This window comes from Desmodus rotundus, chromosome 8 (assembly GCF_022682495.2).
Source record: "Desmodus rotundus isolate HL8 chromosome 8, HLdesRot8A.1, whole genome shotgun sequence".
NCBI classification, from domain to species: domain Eukaryota; kingdom Metazoa; phylum Chordata; class Mammalia; order Chiroptera; family Phyllostomidae; genus Desmodus; species Desmodus rotundus.
This window is the reverse complement of record NC_071394.1, coordinates 107,818,036-107,831,069: the sequence shown is the minus strand read 5'-3', so window position 1 is coordinate 107,831,069 and position 13,034 is coordinate 107,818,036. Positions and strand designations below refer to the sequence as shown.

Here is a 13,034-nt window from a genome sequence, read left to right as displayed (position 1 = left end):
AGTGCATTCTCTGCATTCTCCTCTTCATCCACCCCTCACTCCATTCAAAATCACATGTAAACTTGTATCAGAAGGCATTCTTAGCTCTCAGTCAAGTCCTTGAACATTTCTTTACCTGGTCCATTGGTTTCCATGTCCCATCCAAAGAATCCCTTACCCATACATAACAAAAATGAGAAAACTTACGCCAGCGGAGTCAGGTTTTTGTAAAGCTAAGTTTATTCAATTTTAGGACTGGTGTTTATGATTATGTCTTTAGTACATTTTTTTTGTATGGGGGGAATTGGGTTCTCTGGGTATAAACCTAAAAATACCATCTGAGCCAGTCTTTTAACCTCTGCAATCCTTAGTTTGATTGTCTGTAAAATAGAGCTATAATCATGCATACCTATACAATTTTATCAAATAAGATAATGTATGCAAAGCACTTAAGCAACTTCTAGGCACGTAGTAGCTGTTAATAAATGAGAGCACAGCTGTTGCTGTGGTTACCACCACCCTGATGATTGCCAGCTTTATTACTATCATTACTTAATGTTCCTACTTTGTAAAATACATCAGCCCTGTCAGTCCCTAAAAGTTTTCTTTGAGCTTGTGAGCCACAGCTCTTGATGCTTATGTGTCATTTGTTTCTAATTACTGGACAAGAGGTCTTTTACTGTCTTTTGCTACCTACAGTTTATTATCTATTCCTTATGAGGTCATTTAGATCTGTGCTCCTCAAACTTTAATGTGCACACCAATCACCTAGGGGGTTTATTAAAACGCAGACTCTGATTCTGTAGCAGTGGCATGGGGCCTGAGATTCTGCATTCCTGATGCACTCCAAGGTGGTGCAGCCTACTGCTCCAAAGACCCCCTCTGAGTGGCAAAATTTCAGAATACTTTCTTGATACGTAAATTCCCCTGTACTTGAGCATGTTCTGTGGGCCCTTTTAAACTCCCTACCTCATTGTTATCATTTCCCATCTCCAGTATAATTCATTCTAAAAAACGTAATTCCTTTTGTGCTCTGATTAGTCTTGTTACTTGTCAGTTTTACAGTGTGTGTTTGGGGGAAGTGGACAGTGAAAAGAGGGTTCCTCTTGCAACCATTTTCCTAGAGTAATAGTTTGGATACGTATGCACGAAGATTAAAATAACAAGCCCTCCTCACTCGGAGAATTGTACATTGTGTTGGATAGGCCTGAATGCCCTCATAACTGTTGCTCTGGACGGAGCCACAGATTCAGATGACCTGGCTGATCTCCTCTACATTGAATTTGGGAAAGGATTTGAGTACAAGACGCAGTTCACTATTGGAATGAGGAATCTTGGGAGCCAACTGTCAAAGCAGCTGGTAAGTTGTTCAGAAAAGGCAGGCGAGTGTAAATGTTCTATTTCTTTTGTGTATAGGCTTAATATTTATGCTTATGAATTGGAACTGATTTGTTCATTTGGGAGTGAAGAAAGGCTTTTCTGAATTAGCGGACAGCTGGAATAAGAGGGTATTTTGAAAGAACTGTAAGATAGGAGAGGTGTGTCAAAGCATGTTTAATTTATATACTTGGCTGAAAAGGAAGGATGGGAAAGAAACTAAACAGCACCTACATTTGACTCTGGGTGGCGGGCACCCAGTGCAACATACAGACCATGCATCATGGAAGTGGACACTTAAACCTATGTGATCCCATTAACCCATGTCACCCCAATAAATTTAATTTTAAAAAATAGCTCCTACAGTCCTTCTCAAAACAAAGAGTGTAAGGGCCAAAGGGAATCCAAGATTCGGGAGTTGATGGGGAGCTCCCTCAGCCAGCCAGTTTTCACATCCCTTGTGGGTGCTGAGGGTCACCGCTCGCCACACCGAGTGTGACGCCAGGGTCAGCATGGCCTGTCAGTGAGAGCCAGTTACATTTAGGGCTTAATTATAAAAAGAGCTGTCTGCGCCAATGCGGAGGGAAAACCAGCGATGTGATGGTAGACCTCCTTCGTTGTGCTTTTTGAGTGATCAAAAGATTTTTGAAGGCTGTCTTGACTAACCGAGATTTTTGCCTTATAACCTACTTTTATCACCTAATGTCTGCATGAGATGCATTTCACTCATATTTCTTTCAAAAATGTACAAGAATTCAAACGAGAGTGGTTAAGTGTTACCAAGTCATGTGGCACTACTTTCACCTTAATAAATGGCTAGTAATTTGTGATTTGCTTATAATTTATAAAACCCATAATCTGCATATTGGGACACTTTCCCATAAAGTGCAACCTTCTGCCATTTTGCACCTATAGAATTTCTACATATGTAGATGTTTCAACACAATTTACTCCATGTAGTAATCATGTAAAAACAATTGATTGAAGAACATGGAAGTTTTGTTTGAATTTCTTTGTACATAGGAAGACACAATTTTTTTTTAATGGATTTTTCTGTCTACTACTCTTTGAAATCTGTAGTGGTAAGTCACAGAGGGAGGAAGTTATTCCTCAAAACAAGACTGTCAGTTTTTAAATATTACATAAATGCAATCCTATACAAGAAAAACTTAATTTTAGACGTGGATTAATTTTAATGTTAATCATAGAAGATTTGATAGTGTAGGATTTTGGCGATCCAAAGAAAATTCATATCTAACATGAATTCGGTGAATCTATTTTGCTAATATTATTTGGTTTCATATGTTTCAAGTGTTATTGGTTTCTCAGAGATTTTCAGAAAAATAAGAATTTTCTGATGTTAGAACAGAAGCATTATATAATCAGGAACAAAGAGGAGAAGTTGCTAAATAGTTATAACAGAAGATTTCGTTTTCATCACACTTTAATTTTGATGGGAAACTTCTCAACACAAAGACTGATTCTATCCCACTAAGGCAAATCATGGCATTTGCTAGAAATAGAATGTTCCTAACAATAAATTTTGTGGGTTAATTATAAAACTGCCGTGGAATATGTCTATTATTCAGGGGATGATTAACTGGGTCCAGGATGAAGTTCACTCACATTTTAAAATATAGAATATGATTGGAATATGACTTTTTGGCCAGAGTAGGTAGAGGAATATTCCCCTCGTGCCCTCACCTCTATAGCAAGTGCTTCTGAAATGCTGACTGTGCAACTGGTGTTCTTGAAATCCTGTTACACACAGACTGTTCTGGAAGTATTTATCAGTGGACTCGGTTCCAAGTAGGGTGACGCTGGGCGTCATCTAAATCCTTTAGTGTACACAGAAATCACAAGACAGAACAAAGAAAGCAGCGTGCATTCATTTTATTGGACAGAACATTGGGGGCAGAATTGTACAGGGTGATCAACCACACCATGGTCAGTGCTGGGATGGGTGGAGACAGGAAATCACATAAACAAATTACTGGGTCAGCCAAAAAGTCCATATGGTTTTTTCCATAAAATAGAAGACACATTTTTCATTATCATCAATAACTTTACTGATTTGAATATTTTGAGTACGTTGGCTATCTCCCATGTGGTATAATGTTGATTGTTCTATTTTGTTTATTTATTTTTTAATCTTGTTTATTCTTTTACAGTTTTCCCAATTTTCCCCACTTTGCTTTCCTTCGTCCCGCCCACCCCCAGCTCCCACAATCAATCCCCACACCATTGTCCATGTCCATGGGTCATTCATACATGGTTCATTGACTAATCTCTTCCCCTTCTTTTCATCATCCCCCATCCCCTCTGGTAGCTGTCAGTCTGTCCATGTCTCCATGTCTTTGGTTCTGTTTTGCTTGTTAATTTATTTTGTTCATTAGATTCCTCTTATAAGTGATATCATATGGCATTTGTCTTTCACAAACTAGCTTATTTCACTTAGCATAATAGTCCCCAGTTCCATCCATGCTTTCGCAAAAGGTAGGAATTCTTTCTTTCTGCTGTGTGGTACTACATTACGTAAATGTACCACAGTTCTTTAATCCACTCATCCACTGATGGGCGCTTAGGCTGTTTCCAGCACTTGGCTATTGTAAATAGCACTGGTCTGAACATAGGGGTTCGTAGGTTTTCAATTAATGTCTCAATTTGATCATTATCAGCTTCAACTGATCTACTCGACCATGGAGCACCATCCAGTGAGAAATTTCCAACACCAAACTTCACAAAGCACTTTTGACATGTAGGAACTGTCACAGCACCTTTTCCATACACTGCATAAATCTTTCCTTGCATTTCAGTTGCATTTTTACCTTTCTTGAAATAATAAAGCATAATATGCCATAAATGTTGTATATTTTCTTCCATCTCAATATTAAAATGGCTACATAAAAATTCACCAATTTTGATGTTTTTTAAGTGCATGATGACATGCCAGCTGTCACAGTGCAGTCTGACAAAATTGTTTTAAATGAAGTTAAAGACAACTAAGCACTACTAGAGCCATTGCACAAAAAAAACCAAATGAACTTTTTGGCCAGTAGTATGCAATGAGTTGACCATGGCTAGACCGATACCACTTTGAGAACACAAAAACACTTCGAGTTGGTTCTAAATCCCCATGGTCCTCACACGGGGGAGAATGCAGACCACAGAAGGGAAGATGGACACTAAAGAATGTCTCATGCATTCTCTCTAGGGCACAGTCACTTGAACGGTGAACAGGCTTCTGAAACTGATAGAAATCTGAACTGCACTGGTGAGCTAACGTGTGTGATTGAGAAGCAATGCCACCTAATGTAAAGTATTTCCTACCCTCCCTCAAGGTCAATGTTGCTGAAAGGACATGCTGCTGTTTATTCTGCAAGTGCATTGGAGAAGATGGAACAAGGGGAGATCCTGGACCCCCTGGGAATAAGGCAATTTTAAGATTTATGACTCACTTTATTTGAATGTGGTATGTCTTTCAGACATGAGTTTAGGTAGAAATACAGGGTAATTTTAACTTCTCGGTAAAATCTCTCAGATAACCTATTATTATATCTCTCTTTGCATATGCCAAACTAGACAATCACGGCTTGTCTTTGGCATTCTAAATTGGAATCTTTCTAAAAACTTTTGTTCAAGTCTCAGAAGAAACAACTGCTGAGCTCCTTGCTTACCCAGTATTTCGGCATGATGACAGTGAAGCGGAAAAATCAATCGTCATCTCTCATGTTGAGTAATGAAAACCTCCCCAATTCCATTGTCCTTTCAATTTCCATTTTTAATGACTGCAGAGTCATTTAAATCAGGTAGAAAACATTTTGTGTAGTCTGCTAAAATCAAGCTAGATCAGCTCACCCTATCATAGCAAAAGATGCTAAGATGTTTCATTCCACTCTAGCCAAACCAAAATGTTATCACAGATGCATAGACAAGAACAGGCCAATTATGAAAATAGTAACCAACAACAGGTACAGATGTTTCCTAACCAGAAGGAGCTTATGCACCCATATGTAGACCTATGATTTGGGAGTTTAGGAAATGTTCAAACATGTAAAACATACTATGGATGTGTTTAATAATAATTTCAATACTGCTTGTGTCCATTTTGACCCTTAAATAATTTATAGATAGAACTATAATTCCCAAATCACCATGGTTTTTGGACCAGTTATTTCTTGATGGCTACAATTTCATGTAAAAAGAGTGGTAGAATTTTTTTTAAAAACAGGGCTCAAAAAGAATGGAAAGGAATGTGGGTGGTCTATTTTTTTTATATGTAGCATCAATCCTAGAGCTGTGTTCATCTGAACATTTGTCTGCACAAAAACTCCAGCACTATATATAACCCCAAAGAGACTTGCAGACAAGGGTTGTGATTCACCCACACAACGCTGAGTTATCTGGATATTTCAAATTTCAGCTATTTTTATGTGTATAAATGCAGCATAAGTTGTGGCAGAGAACTAATTTTTTCAAACTCTTTCCTAAATTAAGTAAAACTGTAAAGCTGAATAATTTTGCTTGATTACCTTTGGATTTTGCTCCATGGAGTGCTAATGTACTCCACCTTCCTTATTTCCAGGGATCCACAGGTTTTAAAGGCAGTGAAGGCTACCTGGGAGAGGAGGGCGTTGCTGTAAGTCAAAGGTTTTTTGTTTTGTTTGTTTGTTTGTTTGTTTTTTGCAGCCTCATTTATTCCTAAGGACATCTCTACAATATGAAATCATGGTGTCACATCAGAGAGACATGGGAAAAGTCAGATTCTAAGGATCTGTATGCAGAATCAGAGGTCTTTCCTAATCGTCCTCAGGCTTTGCTTCTGGTGATCGTTACTGGTCTATTAACCTACTGTCTCCTCTTTCACCATCTGCCAACCTTGCACAATGAACCCAATGTGAAAGCTATCTTCCTCACCAGGGGAGTCAAATTGCTGCCATTTGCCCCTTCCTGACCCATTTTGCAGAGGTAAACCAACTCGCCACATTGCTTACCAAGGATCTCACTCTTTCTTGCATCCATTTATCCCCTCTTTTCCTCTCTCTTTCCCTCCCTTTCACCCTCCCATTTACCCATCAATCCAAACATCCATCCATCCATCCATCCATCCATTCATCCATCCATCCATCCATCCATCCATTCATCCATCCATCCATCCATCCATCCATCCATCCATCCATCCATCCATCCATTCATTCAGGAATTGTATATTAAGTTTTACCATAGTATTTACCACAGTCTTCACGAATTCATTTATTCATTTAAGACATATATTAAAGCATCTTACCATGTGCCAAGGAGAGTGCTAGGCCCTAGAAATAAATGTAAATAAAAGACAAATATAGTTCCCATTCCAGGTAACGTCCAGACTAGTGGAAAGGTAGATGAGACAACCACAGTCCCAGCTGTTATACACAAGGACTATAGTAGAGGAACAGTGAGATGCAATGTGACAGAGTGTGGCAGAACAAATACCTAACCTCAAGTAACAGCCTTGGTGGCAGTTAGGGCTTGGAAGAAGGCTACATACACGTACTGGCTAATGCTTGGGCAGACATCTGCAGGACAAATAGAAATTTCTCCAGAGAGAACAGTGTGTTCAAGGGCATGTAACTGAGTCAGAGACTTGTGTGTTTGCAGAATGGCAAAGGCACTCAGGACACAGTGGAAGGAGGTTATATGTCAAGCAAGACCTAGATTGTTGGGAGCCTTGAATACCCTGCAAAAGGTTTGAGTAGTGTCTTCCAGCTGGTGAGCAGTCATTGAATGATGTTATGGATAGAAGTAAAAATGATGGGGCTATGTATCTAGAAAGCATACCCTGGCAACATTGTGGATGATGATAAGGCCATGATTACAGGTGGAAATCATGCAGTGGTAGGTGGAAGACAAAGTTGTCCTAATCTTAGTTGCAGACAGTATGAATGGAGGTAGAGTGGGCACAACTTATTGACCACTTGGGAAGAGAAAAGCTGAGGATGACACCTTTGTTTCCAGCTCACAAGATGTACAGATGGGTAGGGTCATTGTGAAGAGGACTGTAGGAGCAGTATTTATCTAAGAAAAAGGGAGAACAATGGATTTTGGTCTATAAATCATGCCTCTTGCTTAGACCATACTTAGAGCATCCTTCTCTGATGTCTCACCAATCTTCAATTGTCTTGTCCTGGAGTACCTCCTGAAATCTTGAGAACACAGCTTTGCTGCCAGTTCTTTGTATGCCTGTTTCATTTAGATACTATTCCACCCATGGCAGAGTGCACACGGGATCTGAAGCAAACCAAAGTTGTCAACAGAGTAGCTCTGATTTACTTCCATTCTTAGTTTTTGTAGCATGAATTCTGGATTGTCAACCATGAGCAGTCACACATTTGTTCTCCAACATAACACTTGTCAAATTTCCAAGACAGATTCCAGATTACCACAGAAAAAGCTCACCTGGTTCTGTGCTCTTTCTCAGGGAGAAAGAGGAGCCGCTGGACCAATGGGAGAGCGAGGTACTAAGGGATGCAATGGCGCCAACGGTCCTAAGGTAAGGGTCACATAAGACATTGTGGAGTCTTCCCAATGTGAATTCCATTTTCTTACACTAACCGCTACTGTCCTTTCTATTTTCAGGGAAACAGGGGACTAAATGGACATCAGGTATGGTGCCAGACATATCCATCTATCTCGCCAGTTGCTGTCTAAAAATATTTTATTTGTGAGATTATTGGCTAGCAGATTGTGGGAATGAAGTTTCTGTTGACCTTCCTTTTTTATTGTCAATAATTGAATTTTGTTTATTTCTATATTTTATTGCAGGCAATGTATACTCTTTGATGACAGTTTCTATTACTAAGTAAACTTTGACATTACCCAAGGCCAGCCTAACCACGAAGCTGTATATAGAACACAAAGTTAGACTTCGTGTTTGGTGTCTGACTTCTTTCCACATAAATGTAATACACTCTGTTCTGATCACATCTGTCTTTTTAGGGAGAAGTTGGGGAGAGTGGAATTGACGGATTGAGTGGCATACAGGTAGAGCTTTCTCTTTGTGCCATAAAGACCCTTCTGAGCTATTTTCTCATTAAGAAAATGGTGATTTGAATTTATTCTTCTCTGTTTCTTAGGGTGACAGTGGTCTTCCTGGAAGAAAAGGAGACAAAGGTGATGAAGGATCGCAGGTAGGGATTCAATAAATAGACAACATGAAACCCCTACTGGGATTAAAAGGTGTAATTAACAGGTAGAAGAGCTGCCCTAGGTGGGTCCATCGGCCAGTGTCACAGGTTGCTTTGTGACGAACAATCACAAAACCTCAGTCACATGCAGCAGGAAGCTTATGTGTCTGAGAGGTTCGCCTGATCTAGGCCGAGCATGGCTACCCTCAGCTCCTGTGTGACTGTAGGCTGTCTGGGGCTTTGTCCCACATGTCTCTTATCCTACTCCTGGGCCCAGAGAGCTGCCTGTCCATGATGACCATGACCTCTTCAAGGCCATGGCAAAAGCAGAACAGAGGAAGTAGAAACACACAAGGTCTCGAGTCTTCTTGAGGCCTAGGCTTGGAGCTTTCTCAGTGACATTTCTATTTCTTTCTCTTGGCCCCATCAGGTCACGGCCAAACTCAGGGGTAGGGAATCTTGCCTCCCCCTTGCCGGTGTGTGCACACACACAGTTGAAAGGTGGTGCAGAGTTACATGGGAAACAACACAGGTTCAGAGGGGAGTGAAGAACTGGGGTCACTAATGAAAAGCAGCATATTGCCATCTAGAATGAATAGCAGCAGCAGCCATACTTCCGTCATCTACTTTATCTGTCTTTAGAGTGTGGACGGAGGAGTCAGAAACCCACTTTCTAGCTGACGCAACCACCTTGGGGAACATGGATAACCTCTCCGAATCTCAGCTGCCTCGTTAAAAGAAAGATAATAAACAATACCTGGGGTATAAGGTAGCTGTAAAAACTGAACAGGATGATAAATGTGTCTGGAAGACAGTTCACCACTGTCTCAAGTAATTGGGGCCACTCTTAAATTATCTATATGATGCCCAAAACTATTTTTTGGTTGTTTCCCTTTCTAGTTTAAAAATAACTTTAAAAACAATATTTAATTATTCAAATCAGGGAGGAGGTAAACTCTTTGTTTCTATTAATGGTATTAAAAATTCTTGTCTTGTCCCTCTTCTGATTTTCGTTAACTTTAGGGAAGCCCAGGAAAGAAAGGGATTCCTGGAGACCGTGGAGCGAAGGGCCTGCGAGGAGACCCTGTGAGTGCCGGGCTGCGCGGGCTGTGCGCTAGTGTCAGGGCTCGGCTCCCGTCAGCACTGTTTGTAGGGAAAGGCCTCCCCGCTTGAAGGTCCTGCAGTAGCAGTCCTGAGTTCAGATCACCACAGGCACAATTGTAGAATTTTAAAAGCAGGTTCGTTATGTTACATCCTCATCATACACGAGATGAGCATGGACAGTGGGAAGCCCTTGCACTTCACTCGCTCATGTGTCTTCTGAGAGTACACATGCAGAATTGTCCTTGCACTTCGGAGCTGGGAAGGGATTCCAGTCTACTTCCTTTTCTTCCTCTGGGTGACTCAAACTATGGACAGAAGAGAAGAAACAAAGCCATATCTTTTTTCTATTTTCCAAAAGCCTTTCTCAGTTGAGTACATTAGCTTAACATTTTTTTTAATCCAAACCAGCTGAGATTATGTTAGGCCAAACATAGGACACAAAGGTACCTGCTCTCAAGGGACCCACAGCCAAAAAGGCAGGGCCCACGCCAACAGAGAACGTGCCAAGTCAAATGGAACGTTTGTACTGGAGGGCTTGCTTTCAGCACCGTGCTCACACATAAGGAAGTCTCCAAAACCTTGATGAATTAGGATTTAGGTTTGTTTTTAAACATTTATTAAGCTTTTTCAGTGGGATATAATTGACATGTAACATTGTGTAAGTTTGAAGTGTACAAAGTGTTGATTTGATACATTTGTATATAGCAATGTGATTACCACCAGAGCGTTAGCTAACTCTTCTCTCATGGCACATGGTTACCGTTTATTTTTGTGGTGAGAACATTTGCTATCTAGGCTTTTAGTATCTTTGAAGTATATAATGACATAGTATCATTGTCTATAATCACTATCCTGTACAATACATCAGAAAAGTGCAAATGATAAATGTATAGCTTTATGAATATAAATACACCTGTGTACTCACGACCCAGGGAAAGAAGTAGAACATTAGATAACAACATGAGAAACCCCCTCCAGCCCACCCCAGTCACTGCCAGCTCTCCCAAAGGTAATCACTAGCCTAGGGTCATAAATTAGTTTTACCTGTTCTTCAGCTCTAAGCAAGTGAATCACCTATGATTCACCCTTCTGTCCTTGGCTTCTTTTGCTCAAGTTTACGCTTGTGAGAGTCACTTATGTTGTCACGGATAACAATAGTTCCTGCTCTCTCACTGCTGTATGGTGCTCCACTGTGTCACTATACCGTGATTCACCTGTTGGTTCTGCTGTTGGTGGGTATTTGGATTGTGCCTGATTTTTGCTCTTACAAATACCACTTCTATGAACATTTTTGTATGTGTCTTTGGGTGCACTTTTGCACACATTTCTATTGAGTCTATACTTAGAAATAGAATGCTTAGGTGATAATTGAAATTCGTATATTCAGATTAACTTTTTAGAGCCAAACATTTTGCAAACTGTTTTTTTTTACTAATTTACACCCCCACTGGAAGGGGGCAGAGCAGAATGGCTAAAATTTAAAAACACTGACAATACCGAGTGCAGACAAGGGTGTGGGGCACCTGGGAATCTCACAGGGCTGTCTTTAACTCCCCCCCGCCCCAGGACACATGGGTTGATCCGAGAAAGAATTTGGTGCAATGTATACTGACAATGTAAATGTTAGGTATGCATGGAGGACAACTCCATTTATAAAGCAGAGGAATCTGCACTTGCAGACAGCATTGTTAATTAACTAAGTGACATCTCCTGACAAGTCTGGTGACCTGAGAGTTTTCAAACAACTTCAGACTATCTAACTGAAAATAAAAAAACTATCCACAAATACAGATAATTAAGAAATAGTAATTCAAATACAAAGGCATTTCAGTCATCTGGATATGATGGCCAAAAACCCATTTGGGGCATTACTATAAAACGGCCATTCACTATAGCCAGAATGACCCCTAATTGTCTGCTAAATTGTCTGTATGATTATGTAACACCTTTAAAGAATTTGAATAATGTAAAAGGATTTTTATTTAGAAAGAAATCTTCTGTGGCTTCAAGAGATGGCTGAAAATTCAACCCACTAAAGCTTTTCTGAGTTGAGTGGTTTGTTGTTATACTAACTTTAGATGGTTTTTCTATGCATAATAATTCTTCTTAGCCACTTGGGAATATATACCTCAAATTGAAGACAATTCTGGGCTTTTTGTGGGTTACTATTTTAGGAAATTTTTTTAAATGTTATAAAAAGATTGACAAAATAAATAGGACACGCAGGGTCAGATTATTTATAGGGACACATGCAGATGACCTAAATTCCTGAAAAACCTGTTTATTCAGCAAGAATGTCCAATCACATGAAAGCTAGTTTGGCTCTTTGAAATTTCCCATTTAGACTTAAATGTTTTTTTCAAATCTCATGCAACTTGGAGGGAAAGCTAAGCTAGATCATTCATCTGAGCTACAGTTTATCATTCTAAAACACACCATTATTAGAAGCCCACGTCTAATCATAAATTTGAGTTATATGACGCTCTTACGTCCAGTTACACAGAATTTGAAAGACTTGACCAGACATTCCGTTCAGACTAACCAAACAATTGGTCCACACGAGAATTAGGATGTTCTAGTCTACAGAATGTGCTGGAATATGATTTTTTCATGTTATATCTTGAATCAAACAGTTAGGAGTCAGACCACAATAAGAAATTTATACAGGCAGTGGAACAAAATTCTGGGCTTTACATGACTTCATTACCTTCCTTTCCCTTACATACCTTTCTCACCAAATATAATTATGTAATAATTTAGGTATATCCTGCTTGGAGAACTTAACAGAGAAATATTTAAAGAATAAAACAGAAAATGTAGAAAATAATCTTTGGCTTTGGTATGTGGAAGAGAGAAATAATTTTTATTTGTTTTAATAATATTGGTTATAAAGTAAATTCTAAGCCCACCTTTATTCACTCCATTAGTCTATAAACCCTGTAAGTGGACAAACTACTTGTTTAAAAAGCTTACTAACTCTCTGGAACAGTGACATGTCCCTGTTGGTGATCACAAATTACTTATTGATTAATGAAGGTAATCTGGCGGCCGTCAGCCAAACAGCCGGCAGCTGACACTCAGTGGGGCTGGATAATTGTTTTCCCTTCTCAACTTATTGGTGCACTGACTGCACTGACTGGCCCCGTTGACCGTCGGGCACCACGGGGACGCTGCTCCGTTTGTGGTCCTAACTCCCTGAAGTAGAGAGCTTTCAGCTTGGCGTGTGTAGGATGACACCCCACAATGTGTGCCTGTTTATAATCAGTTTCTGCGGGAACGTTTGTGTGACTGTTGGGAAAAACCCCAGGCTTTTTTAAAAACGGAAAAACTAGGGGTAAGCATATGTGGGAAGAAAGACGCCCATGCAGAGAAAGAGGGAGTGGGTGGCAGATGCTGCCCTCCGCGCTG

The 13,034-nt window shown here is 39.9% G+C and overlaps 1 protein-coding gene across 1 annotated transcript in view; it reads left to right on the top strand.

The window, feature by feature from the left end:
- LOC112309687 (collagen alpha-6(VI) chain) overlaps positions 1–13,034 on the top strand; it is a 140,105-nt gene that overhangs the window by 60,636 nt on the left and 66,435 nt on the right. The window contains exons 12-19 of the mRNA XM_024565909.3: positions 1,185–1,339; positions 4,698–4,790; positions 5,942–5,995; positions 7,817–7,888; positions 7,975–8,001; positions 8,335–8,379; positions 8,472–8,525; positions 9,546–9,608. Coding sequence (XP_024421677.2) covers positions 1,185–1,339; positions 4,698–4,790; positions 5,942–5,995; positions 7,817–7,888; positions 7,975–8,001; positions 8,335–8,379; positions 8,472–8,525; positions 9,546–9,608 — 563 coding nt within the window. The remainder of the gene's footprint in view (positions 1–1,184; positions 1,340–4,697; positions 4,791–5,941; positions 5,996–7,816; positions 7,889–7,974; positions 8,002–8,334; positions 8,380–8,471; positions 8,526–9,545; positions 9,609–13,034) is intronic.